This window comes from Arvicanthis niloticus, chromosome 1 (genome assembly GCF_011762505.2).
Source record: "Arvicanthis niloticus isolate mArvNil1 chromosome 1, mArvNil1.pat.X, whole genome shotgun sequence".
Lineage (NCBI taxonomy): Eukaryota > Metazoa > Chordata > Mammalia > Rodentia > Muridae > Arvicanthis > Arvicanthis niloticus.
In genome coordinates, this window is record NC_047658.1 from 152896841 (window position 1) to 152918303 (window position 21463).

General features: G+C 52.8%; 1 protein-coding gene across 1 annotated transcript; it reads left to right on the forward strand.

Annotated features, from left to right (window-relative positions):
• Nucleotides 1-290: 290 nt before the first annotated feature.
• Trim8 (tripartite motif containing 8) lies at nucleotides 291-15093 on the forward strand. The gene is made up of 6 exons (XM_034508336.2): nucleotides 291-1892; nucleotides 11581-11676; nucleotides 11989-12222; nucleotides 13284-13315; nucleotides 13449-13564; nucleotides 13868-15093. The coding sequence occupies exons 1-6, from the start codon at nucleotides 1323-1325 to the stop codon at nucleotides 14473-14475; spliced, it is 1656 nt and encodes a 551-aa protein (XP_034364227.1). The 5' UTR covers nucleotides 291-1322; the 3' UTR covers nucleotides 14476-15093.
• The last annotated feature ends 6370 nt before the right edge of the window (nucleotides 15094-21463 follow it).

A 21463-nucleotide genomic window follows, 5' to 3' on the forward strand; every position in this document is an offset into this window, starting at 1 on the left:
AAAAATCCCACCAAAGGGAGGGGTGGAAAAGCGAGCTACAGGACCCTCGAGCGCGCTCCCGGACCCCTGTCCCCACCGCGGCCGCTGGGAGCTCAAGATGGCTGGGCGCTGAGGACGCACCCGGCCCGGCTGGCTCGGCCTGGCTCCGCCGCCGCCGCAGGCTGGCTCCGACCGCAGCCCGGAGCCTTCCAGGCCGGAGCAGAGGCCGAGAAGAAAAGAAAGTGGGGGGGGAGGGGTGGGGGGGCAAAGGGGGAGGGCCGGGCGGGGGGAGGGGAGGGAAGGGGAGGGGAGGGCCGGGAGCCGAGCCTCCTGTTCATTAGCAGTTGAGAAAAATTCCTTTCTAGTTTGATCAATCCTTGTTTTCCTCGGCGCAGGCGAGGCGCCCGCCCAGCGCGGGGACAGGGAGTGGGGTCTCTCCGCGGCGGGGGCGCCCTGCGCGGGGCCTCCAGGGAGCGCAGAAGTAGCGACGAGGGGGTCAGGCCGGAGCACCTCCCGGGCTTCTCCCTCCCTCCCTCTCTGGTTGCCTTTTTTTTTTTTTTTTTTTTTTTCCACTTCTCTCCCTCCCCCTTCCGTTTCTATTTGTGAAGGGAGGAGGAAGGCAGAGGCGGGCTGGTGTCTCTGGCCGGGGACTGGAATTTCATCTGAATGACTGCCCCAGCGCGCACGCAGCGCCCTGTAGTCGGCCCGCCCGCGCCCTGCAGCCCGCAACCGGCCGGCCAGCTGGGGGACGCCCGCGCCACGGCCCGGGGATCGCCGGTGCGCCTCGCTCGCCGGCTCCCGCTCCAGCCAGCCTCCGCGCGGCCGAACTAGCTTCCCGAGCCCCTCGGACCTCGGCCGGGATCCAGGCGAGGAAGGCGCGGCTCGCACCAGCCAGAAGGGAGCCACCGTCGCCGCCAGAGGAAGAGTGCGGCTCCCCCGCTCGGTGCGCCGCGGGGCGCGCCCCGATGTCAGCCGCGGGGCCGAGCGCAGGCCGCGGGCTGCCGCTGCCCTAGCCGCGCTGACCGGGAGGCGGCCTGTTATATGGAATTTGGACCACGGCGCTCCCCTCCAGGGCTGGTGCCCCGGCCGCGGCCCTGGCGCAGCCCGCCGCCTCCCGCTAGCCACTCGCCAGAAGGAGGAGACGCAGCCGGCGGCGCGCGCGGCGCGAGGACCCAGGCTCCCTCCTCTGGGGGGCGGGCACGCGGAAGGCGCTGGTGACTGAGCGACTGGCGCGGCCGGCGGGGACCGGAGCTCCGGACTCGGTGGGTCCCCAGCTGTACCAGACGGATCCCCAGGGTTGGGGAGTTAGAGAGGTCTACCCGGGCCCCCTGCCCGCAGCCGCCATGGCGGAGAATTGGAAGAACTGCTTTGAGGAGGAGCTCATCTGCCCCATCTGCCTGCACGTTTTCGTGGAGCCGGTGCAGCTGCCGTGCAAACATAACTTCTGCCGGGGCTGCATCGGCGAGGCTTGGGCCAAGGACAGTGGCCTTGTGCGCTGCCCGGAGTGCAACCAGGCCTACAATCAGAAGCCGGGCCTGGAGAAGAACCTGAAGCTCACCAACATCGTGGAGAAGTTCAACGCCCTGCACGTGGAGAAGCCGCCGACGGCACTGCACTGCGTGTTCTGTCGCCGCGGCCCCCCGCTGCCGGCACAGAAGGTCTGCCTGCGCTGCGAGGCTCCCTGCTGCCAGTCTCACGTGCAGACGCACCTGCAGCAGCCCTCCACCGCCCGCGGGCACCTCCTGGTGGAGGCGGACGACGTGCGGGCCTGGAGCTGCCCGCAGCACAACGCCTACCGCCTGTACCACTGCGAGGCCGAGCAGGTGGCGGTGTGCCAGTACTGCTGCTACTACAGCGGCGCGCATCAGGGACACTCGGTGTGTGACGTGGAGATACGGAGGAATGAGATACGGGTAAGTACACAGAACGCGCGCGAACACACACACAGGGCCTGGGAGCCACCCATCCGCACAAAATGTGACATGAGGCCCCCTTCCAAACTCTTCCGTGAAAGTTTGGGGGGGGGGCAGGTCCTGGGGAAAAGGCCCCCGGCTGCTGGCTGTATTCTCGCACCTGCGCCCTTAGGCTCCCTCCTGCAAGTCATTTATGGAATTGGGGGAGGCTGGTAGAAGTAGTTTTGGAGTGTTGCTTTTTCTGTTTTGCGCAGCTCCCTCCCCCTGCATTGTTTCTGTAAGCTCTACGGGAAGTCACCAAGGCAGTGACCCCGGTCCTGCTTCTCCAGCTGCTGTTTATGTAATGAGTGTCCTGGTGCCGCTGCTGTGGCTGACATGATCCATGATGCTGGCAATACCAATGAGGAAGTAAACAAAAGCAGCCATGTTAGTTTTAAGCGCTATTGGAAACACACTGGGGAGGGGGGGAAGCTTCCGGAGGTAGAGCAGAACTCTGGCATCTAGCTGGGCAAGGCCTGGCTGTCCAGAGGAGTCCCGGTCTGTCAGCTCTTCCAATCCGTCCTAGTAGACTCTCCCCAGGCTAAAGATGCTCTATATACTTGAATGCTGCCTGCGCCTGGCATGAACAAACCTTAAAGTATGTGTCTTCTTCACCCTGGGCTCTTTCCTCTCAGTCCTGCCCTCTTACACAGCCCTCCCACATTTGGGGAGGGGACGTGGAAGACGGAAAAAGAATCCTGTGGGTTTAAGGTTGAGCCGCGTTGAAATCTGGTTTCAGGCAGCTGGCTCCCCTGGGCTGCCGGCTGGGTGATTACGAACCGCACCCCCTCCCATTGTATACACCCTGCTGCAGCAGCCAATGTCAAAACCGCCTTCCCCCTCTTAGGCCTCTGGGCCTGGCTAGGGAACTGGAGTGGGGCATACTTCCGTCCCTTTCACTGGAAGGGGACTCCTCCCAGGTTCCTCTCGGGTCTCCTGCCTCTCCGGGTTGAGTCACACCGGAGGAAGGAGCTGATCTAAGACTGAGCCATCTTGAAAGCCCTTGCTAGGGGTCTTGTGATAAGGAAGCAAGGTTGGGTTTGGTAGGACCAGGAGTGTGTGTTTAGGGTGGAGGCCCCTGGAGGCCAACGAGGCTGCTGCAGTATGAGGAAGCCAGGCCTGTCCAGAGTGTAGATGGGGGTTGTTTCCTTGGTGGTTGTGGGGGCTGGACGGAGACTAGGAGGGGACCAATCTAAATGAGTCACTGTTTAGCAATTAAAAACCACACAGATACAACCAACAAAAGGCAGAAGGGCCACCGCAGGCTGAGGGCGGGGATAACAAAATTTGCTGTATAATTAGTTTGCAATTGCATGGGCCAGCTATGGGGTTTTGTGCCAGGAGAGGCCTCTGGTTTCTTAAAGGAAGTGTGGGGGATGGAGAAGTGGAGTCACTCGTCCCCACCAGTTGGAAAAGGCCAAGTCCTGGGGAGGCAGAGCCCTGTGGTCCTCCTCCCTTGACTCTGGTTAGGCAGAGCCCACACTTTACCCAGTATCGAAGCTGCTGCTATTAATAAAGATAGCAGGGGTGGAGGCTGCGAACGTCCCAGGAAAGGCTGGAGAAAAGACGGCTGTCAATTCTCTGTCCTGGGATTGACTGTAGAAAGGGAGGGCAGAGGGGGGAGATAGGACTGAATGGAACAGTAGTGGATGTGGTGCATTCCCTGTGTTTGCACCCCTTATGTCTTTACGTGCTAGGGATGTCTTGGGGTAGGGATGAAAACTTAATTATGCCTGGCTTGGTATTAGGTATTAGGAGGGCATCCTTAGATGTGTATCTACATTTACCCTCAAATGGGTATGTCTTGCCTTAGGATTGGGAGGAAAGGGTGGCATTTGCTTGTAGGAGTGTACCTGGGGGTTCCTTTCATCAGGGACGACTGAACTTTGTCGGCAGCTCAGTGATATGTGTGTCTGTTGTGTGTACACACACACACACACACACACACACACACACACACGTGCATGTACACATGTACTCTAGTGCCTATGGGGCAAGCTCAGAAATAGTGAGTTGCATTAGGACCAGATGTGCAATTCTGTGAGCTCAGCACCTGTGCCCCAGGCTTATCTTCCTCCAGGTTCCTCACGTCCTTTCTCTCTGGTGCCCCAGGCTTGATAAAAAACCCTTCAGTAGCCCCTTATCACTCAAGTAGAAGTCTGACTTATTGAATGCAGAGGTGGGGCTCCCACCCTTGGGGAGGAGCTAAGCCCTGAGGAAGCTGACTAGAAAACCCTGCCTTCTCTTTAGGCTATCTAGGAGGAGTAGGCTTTGCCTCAACTGGTTTTCTCAAGCTAGGCCTGATAGGGCCTTTGGTAGTGCTGTGGAAAAGGGCACCAGAATTTTCCAGGGTATAGGAGCAGAAGCACAAAGAACCACAGACATAATCTATATTCTGCTTGCTGTTTCTCACCTGCCCTCACAGTGGGTCGGGCTCCAGGTCAGTTGGCCGGAAATAGTTAACACTGCTGAGTGTTTTGAGTGCTGGGCGTGGTGACCCACACTTTAATCCCATCACTGAGGAAGCAGATGCAGGCAGGTCTCTGAGTTTAAGGCCAGTCAGAATTACATAGTGAGACCTTGTCTCAAAAAATCCCCAAGAACAACAACAACAAAAAAAAAAAAAAACTCACCGCCACCAATACCACCATCACCACCAACAAAACAACCACCACTTAACCCTTCCAGTAGCTGTGTCTCCAAATACTCACAAGCACCCACTTTTGTGTGCTTGAGCCTGTGGCTTGGGTGTGGCATTGGGAAGGGGTGGTACTCGAGTTAGGCCTGTGCAGGCCAGAACATTGCCCCATTCTGCCTTTGAGAGGACTGGGTGCCAACCAGATGGGGCCTCGAGATCACTCACTGGGACGTACCTATGCCCTCGGAGTGTTTTTCCTTTGGGCTGTGGGCCCAGGCTTGAGACATCCAGTGGGCTCAGGCCTAGCAGTTCTGACCCAATAGAAAGGACCCAAGAGAAGTCACGGTCATGCGTGGGAGGGGCTTTGTAGATGTGCATACTTGAGCTTGCTTGGTTTGTGTGCTTCTGTGTTCTGGAAGCAGGCTGGAGAGGTTGGCCTGAACCATGTACCTCACATCCTCCCCCCTAAGGAAACTAAGTGTTCTCTGAGAATGCAATCCCACTGCTGAGATTTGTAGTTTTTTAGAGTGAAAGTACCCCATGCCTGTCTTGGAGAGGATACACAAGAACTCTGTAGAGAGTCTGGGTGTGGAAGGGAGGCCTGGGGGTCTCTGCTAAGCTGGGGCTGGGGTTACAGCTTGATTCAGGGAGTTCAGACCCACCCTTCCCTCTGCCAAAAGCAGACAGTGGGGAAACTGTGGGGGGGGGGGAGTAGTGTGACTGCTGTCCTTTCCTTGATCATCCGGAGTCCTTAGATAAGGAAGCCTGCTTTGGCTTTCTCCCTGGGACCTAAGAGAAGCCTTAGGCAGAGGTCCAGTCCCCTGCCTCAACCCCAGGATCCTGCTGACAGCCAGGAGCCTGTCATACAGTCCCATTGATTGCTCTACCTGCCAGTTCTGGACTCGGGGCATCTGTCTGTCTGTCCGTCTGTCTATTATAACTATTTTTTTTCACATGAGAATCTCCAAGAAAGGATGTGTGCATGACTGACTTAATTGGCACTACTTTCCCGTGTGGCTGTGGGGTGAAGGAGAGTATGCTCATGTGTTTATGTCTGTGAGAGAAGAGTGGGTGTCAGGTGAGATGGGAGTGGGGTACAGAGCAGGCTGTTTGGGCCTCGCTGGTTATCCCCACAAACTGAATTTCCTGTCCTTGGTTTCATTCAGACTGCCACTTGCAAAGTGCTCGAACAGGTAATAGGTGGGCTGTGAACCTGCCAGGGGCCTTGCGTCTTTCTTACCTGGGGATCTTTGAGAAGGGAGAGAAGGTTGGGATTCGGGTTAGGGTAAGCTGTTGCCTGTGATGGGTACTGGAGGTAGGACAGAGCCCCAGTGGATGCTGCAGAGCTGGGAAGTGAGGAGAGTCTGGGTGGGCAGCCCCACTTGGGCCTCTGCCCTGGGCTGAGCAAGCAGGCCTGGCCAGCTCATCCCTGGCTCTGGGAAAGCCTTCCTCCCTGGCCGGCCTGGCATTCAAACCCAGACAAAGGGGGGCTTTCTCTCTCGCCTCTTTGTTCTGCTGCCCCAGAGGCTGCTCTGTGCGCAGCAAAAGCTAATTCTGCTGTGCAGCTGGGAAGCCCTCTCACGCTGATGGCCTGTGGGGCTCGCCGAGTCTCTAGCTTTCTCCTGGCCTTGGTGCCTGTGTCCACCACCCCTTATCCCTGGGTTTGTGGTTTCTCCAGCTTAAGGGTTCACATGGTAGTCTAAAGCAGGCACTGTGGCAGGGAAGAGGGGCTTTCTGGAGGGGAGAGAAAAAATGCTTGTGCCATGCAGCCGGGTCAAATTTGATCTTGGGATAAAGGATTAGATGAGGAGGAAGTAAGGAGTCTTGGAAGCTTGGGAAGAAAGTTCTACAAGGTTCTAAGCTAAATCATGGAGCCAGCAGTGGCATGACCTAAGCAAGGAGATGTGTTCTTTCCCATCAACCTGACCCCTTTTTTATCCCCTCACTTTTTACCCCGGGGGCTGCTGGAGCCAACCTTAGCCTTGCCTACAAACCTGGGGCCTGCCTCTGCCCTGGCCCTTAGCCCATTCTCCCCTGACCTACCTTCTCTTCAAGGTTGACTTGAGGGTTTATTATTATTTATTAACTTTTACACAGCCCTTACTCTCCAAACCTCACCCGTCTGCCTGGTCTAGTCTGGCAGCAAAATACCAACAGGGCCTAGCTGGTCAGGCTCCAGAGAAGCCTGAGATAGCAGGGCAGAAGTTAGGTCCTGTGAGTACCCCTCTTGGTTGGCTGGGCACCAAGGCATGGAGGTAGGTCTGAGATACATGGGCACTCTGGAGCCATGAAGAAGAGAGCATGGGAGTTCACAGGCCCAAAGAAAACAGTGATCGTGTCCCACAATTCTAGGCTTCTCCAGAGACCTTGGTCCCTCTAGACTAGACATGGTTTCACCTTTCACATACTTGATGTGGGCCATAGTCCAGGAAGTTTATGGGGGAGCCACAGGCAGTTTAGAAAGCCTCTACTCCCTGTTTTGGGGTGCCTTGCTGGGCCTCAGCTGTGTTTTGCCCAAATGGGAAATGTGACTCCCTGAGAAGGTGGGGAGAACCTGGACTAGAACCTGGATGAGGTTGCTGGGAGTGAGGAGAGGATATGGTCCTTGCCGCCAAGCCCCTAGTCCTCCGGCATCTTCCTGCTTCATTTGTTTGGTTGGTTTTTAGGGGTTTTTGTTTGTTGAGATGTTGAGCTCACTGTGTAGCTCTGGTTGTTCTGGCACTCGATACATCCACTCTGTAGACTTAGGCTGGCCTTAAACTTACAGGGGATTCCCTGCCTCTGCCTCTCAAATGCTGGGATTAAAGGTGTGCACCACCATGCTCAGCCCATTTGATGTTTTGGTTTGGCGGAACCGATGTGGTTGTGGTGGAGAGGCAGCATTTGCCTTCCTCACTGGCAACATCTGCCAGTCTCACTGGTGCTTGAAGTAGCACCTCTCCCCACCCCCTGGGTGCAGGGAAGCTGGGGGTAGAGGCTTGCCTAGCCTTGCCAGTACTGAAGGTCTCATTGGTGAGCTTCCTTCTTCTTCTTGCCTTGTCTCCTCTTATAGCAGACCTGAAAAAAGGGGGTCTCCGAGGGGAAACCAGCCCCCCCTACCTGTTGGGGTTACTGTCTTCACTGGGCCTTGGCTGGACCCAACCCCTTCCTGCAGAATGGCAGAATCCTGAAACTGAGGCCTAACATCAGCATCCCAGAGTGGGGATGCTTCCAGGAATGCCTGTGAGGAGAGAGTGGGCTGAGCAGGAGCTGGGGGATGGATAGCAGTCATAAATTCCTAAAGGGCCTCAGTGGGGAAGCAGGAGGGGCCCTTACTGGCTTGCAGGGTAAGAATCTTTCCCGCCCAGAAGTTAGGTTGGTTGGAACCTTTGTCTGTGTGTCTTCTCCTTCCCTTGGGACTCAGGCTGGTCTCCCTTCCTCATCTCTGTTCAGAGCCCTGATCATCCATGACTTGGGCAGGCAAACATAGAGTGGTAAGAGCCTGAGCTATCAGATGGCCTGGACCCTGGTTTGGGGACTTGGTTCAGTGTGACTCATACCTATGAGCACACAAGGCAGCTGGTTGAGCTCTGTTTTTATATAGGAGAGGGGAGAAGGCCTCCCATTCACAGTGAAGCTTGTTCAAGTGTGTACGAATGTTGTGTGTGTTTGTGTGTGTGTGTGCACAGTGCCTGCAGAGGCCAGAAGGTGTTGGAACCCCAGGAACTGGGGTAACTTACAGATGGTTGTGAGCCTCTGTTAGCCCTGGGAATCAAACCTGGGTTCTATCCACCCAAGCAGCTAGTACTCTTAAACTGCTGAACTGTCTCTGCAACCCCCAGGAAAGTTTTAATGCATGCTCCTTCATTGTCTGGGGTCTCCAAAGACCCAACAGTCATTACTTGTAATTGGGTGTAAATATACACTCAGGGGACTTAGGGCCCAGGTCGCAGTGTATGTGTGCTCAGGTGTGTATCTGGGCAGTCCTGTGGGCACCTCTGTTTCTACTCCATACAAGCTATATTTATTGTCAATCTGGCCACTCTGGCTGACAGGGGCAAGGTCTGCTGGGTCACACTCCCAGCTTTCTAGGCCTAGAAAGAGAGCCTTACCTTCACCCAACCCCTGCCCTTAGCATCTTGCTTCTGTTTCTTGGCTAGCAACCTCTCTAGAATAGATCTGCCTGAAGTGTCTTGCTGGCCTTGGTTTTCCCATATATAAAAAGGATGGGGTGGTGAGTGGGAATTGTTAGAAACTTAACCTTGGGGGAGGGTGAGCAGGGGTTATGTGGTGAGACTAAAGCCCCCCACAAAGCATAAGAAGCACCCCTTGATGGTGGACATTTCCCTTGAGTGTCTGGGAGCTGCATTGCAGAGCCTTGTGTTCAATCCCTGGATGTTTCTGGAAACCTTTTCAACAACAACCAGGTCCTCAGGCCTTTTTGAGGCCTGACCATGAAGAGAAGCAGAGGGCAGCTGCAAAGCCTTGTGACACAAGGTCTCCCTTTGTAGCTAAGAATGACCTCAAATTTGTCCCTCAGTCTCCCCAGAGTAGAACTAAGGCTTGCACCGTCATGCCTAGTTAACAGCAATTCTTATTTTCTACCACCACCCCTTTTTCTTATTTTCCCCCATCTGGTTCAGACTAGCCTTGAACTTATGGTAATCCTCCTGCTTCACCTTCATAGTGCTAGTACTTTGGGTGTGTGTCACCATCCCAAGCCAAAGCTCAGTTCCTTAAGAGGGTTGAAATTAGTGCTGGGTGGGTGTCTTGGCACACGCCTTTAATCCAAACACTCTGGAGGCAGAGGTAGGCAGATCTCTTGTGAGTGACTTCCCCAGACAGTCCTGTCCGAGTGAATTCCTGGACAGCCAGGACTGTTACACAGAGAAACACTGTCTTGAAAAACTAAACCAAAAAAAAGAGGGCTGGAATTTCTAAAGAAATCAGATTATAGTTTCTGAGTGAAATTCAAAGCGCCAGAATGTGAGCTGAAGAGGTAGGTCTGTGTAGAGCACTTGCCTAGCTTGTGCAAGGCCCTGGGCTCTATCCTCGGTGTTATAACACAACAGTAACAGTAGGGGGCGGTAGCCCAGTGAGCAGATTCTAGGATAGAGCTGCCACATGACTTCCTGCGAGTGGCAACATTTTATGTACTATACTTGCTACATGTAGCTGTCGTTAAGCCCCTGAGATGGGCCTGGTGCAGGTGGAAGCCTGTAGCTGTCCTCCATTTTTTCTCTTGGTTTTTCTGAGGCAGAGTCTTTCTATGTACTGGCTCTAGCTCCCCAAACTTCTGTCTCAGCTTTCCAGTGCTGGGATTACAGGCCAGCACTACTGTAACTGCCTTACTTTATTTTTTTTATTAACACCAATGTAAAAAAAGTGACTGCTATACTAAAGAACACAGCTACCCAGTAGGGCAGGATGTGACAGCCCACTGACCACATGACCAGGATAGGAAGGGACCTGCACCAATTCAGAACAAACAGGGTCATGGAAAGTTCCTCAGAGTTGGGCCTCAGAAAGCAGACAAAGGAGAGGGGGTACTGTTGGCTGACAGGAAATGACAGGAAGAATTGAAGTGTCCTGTGAGCCCAGTGCTGGGGGAGATCTGAGAAGCAGACAGTCACAGGACCTAAAGGCACATGGAGATCCTGGCCCAGGCAAAGATGGACCTACCTTACACAGTGGCCGGAAGCTGCTCTAAAAGATTGTTCTTAACCATGCTGAAATATCTGAAAGGAGGCAGTCATGTTGGCCTTGTCTGAAGAGGTGTGTTTGTGTTGGAGGAGAGGGTTGTAGAAACAGGTAATTAGGGACATTAGTTACCCTTGCAGAGGACCCACATTCAGTTCCACTTCCAGGGGATCCAATCCCTTCTGACCTCTGCCAGCTCCAGGTACCTGGTCCACATAGATGTGTGCAGGCCAAACACTCTTATACAAAATATAAAACACACACACACACACATCTATATATACATATACATATATATATATATATATATATATATATATATATATATATATATATATAGAGAGAGAGAGAGAGAGAGAGAGAGAGAGAGAGAGAGAGAGAGCACGAGCGCGTGCTTGGAAAAGCAACTTAAGCAACTTGACCTGGCAGCAGGTTGGTCTTGAAAGCAGCAGGGTCATTCTCTACTGGTCCTAGTGAGGGGCTGAAATACTTGACTCCTGAGGCCAGGACTGTAGCCTCAGGAACAAGGAGAGGTGGCTTTGTTACTGAACTATAGAATTAGGCAATATAAGGCGAGTTCAAGGCCCTGTGTCACCTTGGAAGGCTGTTTGTCTGCATCTTAGGGTGCTCTACTCAAGATGGCACCGCCAGGGAAAGGTTCCTGGCTTGGATAATCACAGGCCTCCTACCCCATTACCCTGGGATATGTCATTCATTAGCTTTACAACTTCAGAAATAAATACTTATTTTTAATTATGTATATGTGTGCCTACAAGCGTTGTTTGTGAAGGCCAGAGGCGTCAGAGTGCCCTGGAGCACCTGTGAGCTGCCTGACATGGTGCTGAGAACCTGGCTCTGGGTCTCCTATAAGAGCAGTGGGCGTTCTTACCCACTGAGCCATCTCATCAGCTCCATTGGCCGACTGTAGCTAGGTTATAAAAGCTCTCCAGGCCTCAGTTTCTCTCTGTGTGAATAATCATAGTACAGTACTTACCTCATAGGTAGCTGGGGTGACTCGATGAACCCCTTTCTAGATATAATGAAGCAATGGGTACATAGAAAGCAGGGGCTGCAAGCACTTTGTGCGCAGAGCCTGCCCTCAGAAAGCTCAGGGCTTGAATACACATGGGAAGCCCCTCGGGTTCCCCATTCCTGAAAAGAGCTCATCCTGGGGCTGCTTGAAGACCAGGGGAGGCTGCCTGGTAGAGATTTTAGGTCATCTTGAGACAAAGGACCTCGGAAGAGTCTGTTGACAAGGGGGAGCTATGATGCTGGCTGGTAAGTTTGGAGCAGCACCCCATTCTGACACTGTTACTCCAACTGTCCCTACAGAAGATGCTGATGAAGCAGCAGGAGAGGCTGGAGGAGAGAGAGCAGGACATTGAGGACCAGCTGTACAAGCTCGAGTCAGACAAGCGCCTGGTGGAGGTAGTAAACCCTGAGCACAGGTGGGATGGTGGGGATGCAAGGTCTTAGGTGAATTCCTTAGGGGTCTTGAGTCACTCTATGCCAGAGCCACCTGTCAATCACTCACCTATCAGAATAGGAGCCCCGTTGGTTAAGAGTGGTTGGCACACAGCCCAGTGCTATATACATGGGGAATTGGTGGGTCACACCTTACCCTCAGAAGCCAGGGGGCTCGAGAGTCCAGACCCTAGCATCAGAAATGGAGTTGGTAGTGACATCAGCCCCAGATCACTCACTGCTCATGTGCCTGCCCATCCTTGTCTGTCTCTGCAGGAGAAAGTGAGCCAGCTGAAGGAGGAGGTGCGTCTGCAGTACGAGAAGCTGCACCAGCTGCTGGACGAAGACCTGCGGCAAACCGTGGAGGTCCTGGACAAGGCACAAGCCAAGTTCTGCAGCGAGAACGCGGCACAGGCGCTGCACCTTGGGGAGCGCATGCAGGAGGCCAAGAAGCTGCTGGGCTCCCTGCAGCTTCTCTTCGATAAGACGGAGGACGTCAGCTTCATGAAGGTGGGACTGGGGTCCGCTCCGCACAGCTCTGCTCCCCAGCTGCTTCCAGTCCAGGATGCTCACCTCCCTTTGTCTTTGGAGCCAGCCTGCATGGGCTAGACTGCTCTTCCTGTGACCTTGGGCAAGTCACAGATGCTTCCTGAGCCTGGACTACCAGTCACCATCCTTTAATGATTTGTTTATTTTATTTATATGGGTGCACCATAGACACACCAGAAGAAGGCATCGGATCCGTTACACATGGTTATGAACCAGCATGTGGTTGCTGGGAATTGAACTCTGGACCTCTGGAAGAGCTGTCAGTGCTCTTAACCCCTGAGCCATCTCTCCAGTCCACAGATTCTTTTTTAAGCTTTGAAAACTAAAAGAAACAAATTTTGGCACCTACCTCATTTAACAGAAAGACTGGGTAGAACTGGTAGGGCAGTTAACGGTCTCTCTGTGTTAAGAAAATTCAAGCAGGTGCCATGGGAGTATTGATGGGTTGGACAGGGGTGTCCTGTTTAGATCATATGTGTAACATGATATGATGTGAACATTATCACTCACTTCTGAAATCCAGATTTCAAAGGCCTGTTGGAGTAGATGGTGCTCACTGTTAATCCCAGCACTCAGAGACAGAGGCAGATAGATCTCAGAGTACCAGACCAGCCTGCCTGGTCGACAGTGGATTCTAGGACATCTAGAACTACATAACAAAGAGACCCAGCAAAGGGCCCGTGGGACCCTCTCCTAGGTATAATGGATACAAAGAAGAAATGATGCCTGGATAGGAATGCAGCTGAGTGTACAGTTTGCCCAGCACACACGAGGCTCAGGGTTTGCTCGTGGGTACCGTATACCATGCCACACTCTTGTAATTCTGCACTGGGAAGTGGAGGCAGGAGGATAGTTCGGGGTCGTCCTAATGCTTAGTTCTAAGTCAGCCTGGGATACATGAGAGTCTGCTTCAAACAATCAACAGGATCCATGCCACCACCATGATACAGCAGGCGCTCAGTAACCAGAGCGGCTCTGCCACACCTTTTCCGCTGTCTGACCGTTCTCTCCTTCTCTTGTAGAACACCAAGTCTGTGAAAATCCTAATGGACAGGTGAGCTGATAGCCCCCAGTCCTCCAGAACACATCTGAGGGAGGGCAGAGAGGGCCATGCCCACTGGTGGGGAGGAAGGGCGGGCTCACGGGTGATACCTCCTCACAGCAGATGCCCCGTCCACTGCCCCCAGGACCCAGACCTGCACGGGCAGCAGCCTTTCTCCCCCTAAGATCGGCCACCTGAACTCCAAGCTCTTCCTGAACGAGGTGGCCAAGAAAGAGAAGCAGTTGCGGAAGATGCTAGAAGGTGAGGTTAAAGGCCTCTGGGCAGGGGTAATGCCAGTACCACCTCCAAGAGGCAGTCAGTATAGCTTAACACAGGCAACCTGTGCTCAGATCCTGGCTCTGCCACTCCTAGCATGGGACCTTGGGCAGGTGACATTATATGACCTTCCTGGGCTTGTTTTTTTCAGCTAGAATATAAAAACAGTAAACACCAACCAAGATGTCACATATTTGGACCCATAGCGGTTCACGGCCCCCACGGGAGAGGATACCTGGGTTTTTTGGGTTGGACGCCTCAGCAACATTTATTCTAAACTTTCCACAGGTCCCTTCAGCACGCCGGTGCCCTTCCTACAGAGCGTCCCCCTGTACCCTTGTGGTGTGAACAGCTCTGGGGCAGAAAAGCGCAAGCACTCAACAGCCTTTCCAGAGGCTAGCTTCCTGGAGACTTCATCAGGCCCCGTGGGCGGCCAGTACGGGGCAGCAGGCACAGCCAGCAGCGAGGGGCAGTCTGGGCAACCCTTGGGTCCCTGCAGCTCCACGCAGCACTTGGTTGCTCTGCCAGGTGGTGCCCAGCCAGTACACTCGAGTCCTGTGTTTCCCCCTTCGCAGTACCCCAATGGCTCTGCCACCCAGCAGCCTATGCTTCCCCAATATGGCGGCCGCAAGATTCTCGTCTGTTCTGTGGACAACTGTTATTGTTCTTCCGTGGCCAACCATGGCGGCCACCAGCCGTACCCCCGATCCGGCCACTTCCCCTGGACAGTGCCCTCACAGGAGTACTCCCACCCTCTTCCACCCACACCCTCCGTCCCTCAGTCCCTTCCTGGCCTGGCAGTCAGAGACTGGCTCGACGCTTCCCAGCAACCTGGCCACCAGGATTTCTACAGGGTGTATGGGCAGCCGTCCACCAAACACTATGTGACAAGCTAACGCCAAGCAGGCAATGGACGCTGGGGCCCCTCCCCCAGCCCCGGTGGCTCGGGAATTATGCATTCAGAGACCGGCCCTTTCCACCCTCCTCTCTCCTTTCTTCATTCCTCCAGGTCATTTCTTTTTGGATTATGTTTTATTTAGGGTCTTGTTTTGATTTTTTTTTTTTTTTTTAATTATGCATCTCCTGGATGAGGAGGTGACAGTGGGAAGTGGCCTGGGCAGGGGCTACAGGTAGCCATGGAGTTGGGACAGTATCTTAACTCAAGGCACTGGGCTCTCTATTGTTCCTTTAAAAAAAAAAATCCTACTCCCTTCCCTTCAAACCCCCCATTGCTGGAAGAAGCCTTGGGTGCCAGCTCTCTTTGCTTACCCTGGGAGGCGGCCCAGTGCCCACTGGCCTATTTCTCCTCCCTCCACTGGTTCTTCTGGGCAGTTTGATCACTGGTGGAGTAAAGAATGACCTATAGATTGTGGAGGGTTTTGTTTTGTTTTTTTAATTTTTTTAAACCAAGAATGATTTCTTCTACTCGACATCTTCGCAGCCGGAGTTCAGGGCCACATCCCAAGCACCCTTGGCACCTTGGAGCCTGAGCGGAACCCTTCAAAGCCAGGAGCCCCAGCCCAGGAAAAAGCTGAAAAAAAAAAAACAAAAAAAAACAAAAAAAAAAAAAACAAAAAAAACTTTGCCAATGATAGTGACCACAGCAAAAGCAAATAATAATAATATTAATAATAATAAAGAGAAATAAAAAGAAATAATGAATAAAACCAAGAGCACACCCCTTGTTAAGGTCAGTGGGGAGGGGCTGCCCAGATTGGGTCCTTACCTGGATCTTGTCCTTACCTGCATCTTGACAGCAGCTTTCTATAAGTGAGTACTTTATCCGAATCATGGACTTCCTGTCTAGAACACACTGAAATCCAGCCTTCTAATAAACATGATGGCGTAGTCTTGCCCCCACCTTGCCTCTTGCCCACCACTGGCCCTCTCAGGCCTAGAACCTTTGACATTGGTATAGGCAGGGCTCTCTGAGGCTACCTCAGCCCTCCTGTCCTGATTTCTGTCATCCTGGTCTAGACAACTCCAGACCTGTAAATATTACTTCCTCAGACACGGACTACATCTGCTGCTCACCTTGGGTTCACTGGGTAAATACTTGCTGGAGGCCTTCCAAACCTGGCCCCATGTGACACAGACCCCTGGCATCTCTATGAGGCCCCGCCAGTGAGTCTTGCAAAGTTTACCTGCCTTTTAACCACAAGTATTAAGCACATGCTATATGCTAGGTGCAGGGCTATGTGTCTGCTATATACAGGGCTCAGAAACAAAACAGGCCCTGTTCCAAGGAGAGGGGCCACTGGACTTCTTTAATGACTTGGGACTTTGGCCCTGGAGGGGATAAAAGGGGTGATAGGATTAAAGGAGGGAGGGGGGCTAGATCGGAAAACCCAGGAGTTTGCATTCCTAAATCCAGTGGTGACCCTGGGGTTTGAGAAGGGCTGTGTGATACTACACAGGGCCTCCTTGAGTGCTGGAACACACCTAGATCATCCTGGCCTGAACTAGAGATTCCTTTTAAGCCCTCCTAAGCACTGGGATTGCTGGCTGGCTCTCGATTCTGGAAGGTTCTCTGCTCAGCTGTCTGGTTAGTTGATTGGTTGTTTTAAGCCAGGACTTCTGTGTAGCCCTGACTGATCTGGAACTTACTCTGTAGACCAGGCTAGCCTGGAACACAGATCCACCTACCTCTGCCTCAGCTGGGATTAGATCACGCCGCCACTTCTGGCTCAGCTGCTTGTTTTGCATGCACCCCTTAAAGTGAACCTGTACCTTTTTTCCAGACTAGAAGGCGGCAAACCTTCTCTGGCACATAGTTCTTTCTCTCCTTTTTCCTCCTGTTTACTGTGGAATCAGGAAACCTGGTACAATATGGGCCATAATGTTAGCCTTTTGTGAACTGCCTAGGCCTTGGTGACTTCCGGTTACTGCACCTCAGAAAAACAGAAGTCCCAGGTGGGACTTAAGTCACACACAACACCCCCAGCCGGTTCAAAAGAAGGGGAATGGGGAGTTTAGAAGCCTGCATCATGGCCTTCCCCCCACCCCCGCCCTTGGCTGGCTAGAAGCCAGAGCTTGAGTTAGGACAACAAGCTGCCCAGGTTCCTGCACCTGTTTGGGGCCAAGGGGAGGGGACAGATGTCTGAGACAGGTGGATACCGGTGGGCAGATAGACACTTTTACAATATCGGCTCTTCTCGCCGGCTAGTCAGGAGCCCTGGTGCATTCTCCATGCCAAGAGCTGGAAGCCAGGATGCAGAGCTGCCTAATTTCTCTCCCACTTGGTCCAATTTGTTTTGGCTAGTGAGAGGGGCCCTTTCTCCAGGTGCATTAACCAGATCGAGGCCTGGAGAGACACCGTAGAAGGTAAGACTGGAACCCCACCCCCAGCCTCCTTTGAAGCCCACCCCAGCAATCAGCTACACAGCTGTAGGCCCAGAGCCTGTTTGGGCAGCAGGAGAAACCGGGAAAACTCGGTCCAGCTGTCCCAAGCTACCCAGCTGTCCTGGCTCCGTAGAAGCAGCTGTCACCTACCTCCCAGCAGAGTGAGGGGCAGAGGCTTAGAAAGGGCTTAAGTGCCGCCCCTCCCGCCCCGCCCCGGCCTGCTTAGGAAAACTGGAGGAACTTTTCCTATGGTTACCTGGAAGGGCAGACAGAGGCCTTGTACCCCACAGGTGCACTGTCCTCTAGGCAGACCCCTGTGCCCCTCACCCCTTCTCGGAGGCCACCACGCCTCCCCTTTCCAGGAAGTGCTGGGAGACAGCCGTTTCCCCACCACCCCACAGACGGGGGTGGCAGCTTCTGTGGCCCAGATGTGCAGAGCCCGGGAGGAGGCCACCCGGCAGGGTAGCGGGGAGGGGGGAGGTGACGGGGGTGGGTGGAAAGGGCGGTTTCCTCCACTACCCTGGCCTGCCGGGCTCTTTTATGTCACAGCCCTCCCCCGTCCCAGCCAGAGCCAGCAGCTGGGCAGGCTCCCGCCCCCTCCCACAGCCTCTCCCAGCTGTCTTTGGGGTGGGGCTGGGCAGCTGGAGAACAGCTGCAGGGCAGGGAGGGGGGGCAGCCCTGCAACTGCCGGAAGCATCTCTACGCTTAGGAGGGAGATGGACTGAGGGTAAGAAGGGCTGGAGAGAGTCCGGCTCTCCTTATCCCGGGGTATTTGACCCCCAGACCCCAGATTTTTAAATACAAAACACAAAACCTCTCCCCACTTCGAATGCCCAGGGCACCCTGCGAAGGGTCATTTGAGTGACGTCAGCAACTTCCCTCCATGAAGACCCTTGTCTTTTTAACTTCACTTCTGAATTCCTCCCAAGCCCTGTTCACACCCTCCGACTCAGAGCCCAGTCATCAAAGCGGATCTCAGTCACCTTCATCTTCTCCCCAACTGGGAAACCATTGGTTAGCAACTTCAGGAGGGTACCTAGCCCCTGGGAGATTCCCTACCAGACCTCTACATCCAGTAAATTCCAGGGGAGGAGAATTAGCAGGGAGAGAACCGTTGGGAATCTCTGCTTTATCAGTAAAGGCGTGCAGAGTACAAGGAGGCGAAGTCTATATACCTAGGACTCTGGGTTACAGTCCTGGAGGGTGTTCCTGCCTTCATAGCTGGCCTGGTGAAGCTTGTAGCACAAGAACGATTGAAGATCCAGCAGGGTCTACACAACCAAACAGGACAAAACAATAGAGAGGGCTGGGCACTGGCTCAGGTCTTAAGTCCCAGCAGGGGAAGCAGAGGCAAGCAGATCTGTGAGTTCAAGGCCAGCCTGGACTACAAAGCAAGTTCTAGGACAGCCAGAGCAGAAGAGAAAAACCCTGCCTCAGACAGACAGACAGAGACAGACAGACAGGAGGTCTACCAGGTTAAGGAGGAGAGACACTAGAATCCTGACACTGGTCTAGAATCTTCTGAATCTTCCTTCCCTCTTCTTTCCATTTTACTTTATTTTTGGCTTTTTGGGACAGGATTTCTATGTGTAAATCTGGCTGCCCAGAAACTCTCTCTGTAGATCAGGCTAGCCTCAAATTCGCAGATCCTCCTGCCTGAGTGTCCCACCATGCCCGGCTTTCATTTTGTTTTGTTTGAGACACAGTCTCTGAGGCACTGACCTGGAATTCACTATGTAGACCAGCATTTGTCTCAAACCTGTGAAGATCTTCCAGCCTCTGCTAACAGGTTCCGGTGCTAGGATCACTGGTGCATATCACTATGCCCAACTCTTTCTCTTTTGGGAGACAGGGTCTCTCAATGTTTAATCTAGGCTGTCCTTAAACTCACAGTTCCTCTTGCCCACAGTTTGCCAAACACTAACAGAACAGGTATCCATGACGTCACAGGCTGAAGCAGGTCCCTTAAAGTTAAGAAGGGCAAGCTGCCCGGCGCCTTCTACTCTGAGCAGAAATGTCAAGGTGAAGGCCTTGATTCCAGGCTCTTTAAAGAGCTATCATGCCGGGCCGTGGTGGCACACGTCTTTAATCCCAGCACTTGGGAGGCAGAGGCAGGCGGATTCCTGAGTTCGAGGCCAGCCTGGTCTACAGAGTGAGTTCCAGGACAGCCAGAGCTATACAGAGAAACCCTGTCTCGAAAAACCAAAAAAAAAAAAAAAAAAAAAAAAAAAAAAAAGAGCTATCATTCTAGAATTTTCTTTGGAGGTGAGGGCAAACAGGGAACACCTCAGGAAGTGTTGTAGAGGCAGTTAAGGTTGAAAGGTGAGAAAGGAGGGCAGCAAGCCAGAAAGGCCTGGCCCTGAGAGCAGTCAACTCTTGTTTTTCTTTCTCCCCAAAGCTTCTCTTCCCCTTTAGGGCAGAATGAATTCCACCATAAAGAGACCTAAACACTAATAAGATCACTGCAAGATGAATTCCAGTAGTCTTGAGGAACTCACCTTGGCAGACAGCTGGCAACCATCTCCCATGTAGAAGGCATTTATCCCTTCCCTAGACCTGTCCCAGAAGGCCCAAGGCTACTTTTGGCCAGGCAGTGGACTTGCCTCAGAGCTCTGCACCAAGGGCCTTTGCCTGTTCACTCCACAGGAGAGCAGTTTTCTTTAATTGCTGTGTGCTTAATTTCTCTCAACTGCAGCAAACTAGGCTATTTATGACTTTGGGTCTTTCTTGCAAAGGAACCCATCTGCTCTGTGCCCTGGGTTACTTTTCATTATTTACATTGGGGTAACACAGGGGTTATATGTGGCATGACTTGCCATTTATAGAGTGGAGGTGAGGGGTGACAGGCACCGTCTCAGATTGCATGTCAGAACTGGAATAGGGGGACGATTTCCAAGAGCCTAGTGTTAAGAGTGATGTGGACTTCTGGTCTACCTAGGGGGGAGAGATGACGGGGAGTCATTTGACATACGGATGTCCTGTTTGTCAGTTGGATGTTGGTATCAAACACTGTCCATATGCGTCCCTGCTGCAGGGCACCAAACAGGAGTAGGCATGGATGCAAGTAGACAGCTTGTAGCCTAATGGGGGTCTACCAGTGAACTATTCCTGCCAGCTGTAACTCCCAAGCTTTTACCCATTTCCAACAGTCCACATGGTCCCCGGTCCCAGTGGCTTTGAACTTCAGATCCTTCCTTCTCTGTCGCATCAAAGGTTCATTTCCTCTGTGTAGCCCGGCCGGCCCCACTTCTGCAGGATGATGGAGGAGTAATGAGATGTGCTTGTGAAGTGTCAGATCCGGTCTGGCCTAGCCAGCTTGCACGCACTGGAAGCCATTATAGGCTCCCGTTCCTTTGGGCTAACCTTACTTCTGTGCATGTTGTTGCCTTCCTTCATATTCTGATTGTGATTCACAGGGCTAGAGAGATGGCTGCGTGATTCAGAGCATGTGGTATTTGTAACTCTAGCTCCAGGCCAGAGCCTCTGCACATACTTATACACAATTTAAAGAAGAAGAAGAAGAAGAAGGAAAAAAAAAAAGCCTGGTAGTGGTGGTGTACACCTTTAGTCCCAGAACTTTGAGGAAAGGTGAATCTCTGTGAGTTTGATGCCAGACTGGGCTCCAGAGTGAGTTCCAGAATAGCTAGGGCTACACAGAAACTCTCTCTCTCTCTCTCTCTCTTTCTCTTGTTTTTGTTTTTTGGTTTTTCGAGACAGGGTTTCTCTGTGTAGCCCTGGCTGTCCTGGAACTCACTCTGTAGACCAGGCTGGCCTCGAACTCAGAAATCTACCTGCCTCTGCCTCCCAAGTGCTGGGATTAAAGGCGTGCGCCACCACCGCCCAGAAGAAACCCTATCTCATTAAAAAAAAAAAAAAAAAAAAAAAAAAAAAAAAAAAATCTAATTGTGGTTTACAAGTCAGGGTACAAGTTTTAGGGCTTACATTTCCAGCTAGGATATGACTCTCTGTGGAAACATGCAATATTAGTCATCTTTGATGTTTCAGAGTCTAGCACTGTGTCTTTCGTTCATTCATTCAGGCAGCCAGCCAGCAAATAGCTGCTGAGATCCTTTTGGTCTTGGGCATCACTCCAGAGTTAGAATGCCACTGGACATGACCTCTGCCCATCTTAGAGTTGATAATCTAATGAGGAAGGAGGCAGATGACAACAGTAAATAAATAATCATGGGTTAGTGGCAAATACCACAAAGGAAAGCCAAAGTGAGTGGGGGTGGGGCTATGAGAAGGAGCAGGGGTCTGTAGGTTCTTACACAGGGAGATGGGTAGGTAGGCTTTACTGAGAAGTACTGAGCAGAAAACTTCAAGAATACTGGGTGGTGGTAGCACACACCTCTAATCCCAGCACTTGGGAGGCAGAAGTGGGCGGACCTCTGAATTTGAGGCCAGCTTGGTCTACAGAGCAAGTTCTAGGATGGGACAGCCAAGGCTAAGCAGAGAAAACACTGGGGGGGGGGGGGGTAGCGGGAGGAGGAAGGAAGGAAGAAAGAAAAGAAAAAAGAAAAGAAAACTTCAAGAATGTAT

Excerpts from the sequence above, each read along its gene's own strand:
- Trim8 (XM_034508336.2), top strand. The coding sequence starts at position 1,323 with ATGGCGGAGAATTGGAAGAACTGCTTTGAGGAGGAGCTCATCTGCCCC. Across the intron at positions 1,893-11,580 it reads TACGGAGGAATGAGATACGG|AAGATGCTGATGAAGCAGCA; the intron begins GTAAGTACACAG and ends CTGTCCCTACAG. Across the intron at positions 13,316-13,448 it reads GTGAAAATCCTAATGGACAG|GACCCAGACCTGCACGGGCA; the intron begins GTGAGCTGATAG and ends CACTGCCCCCAG.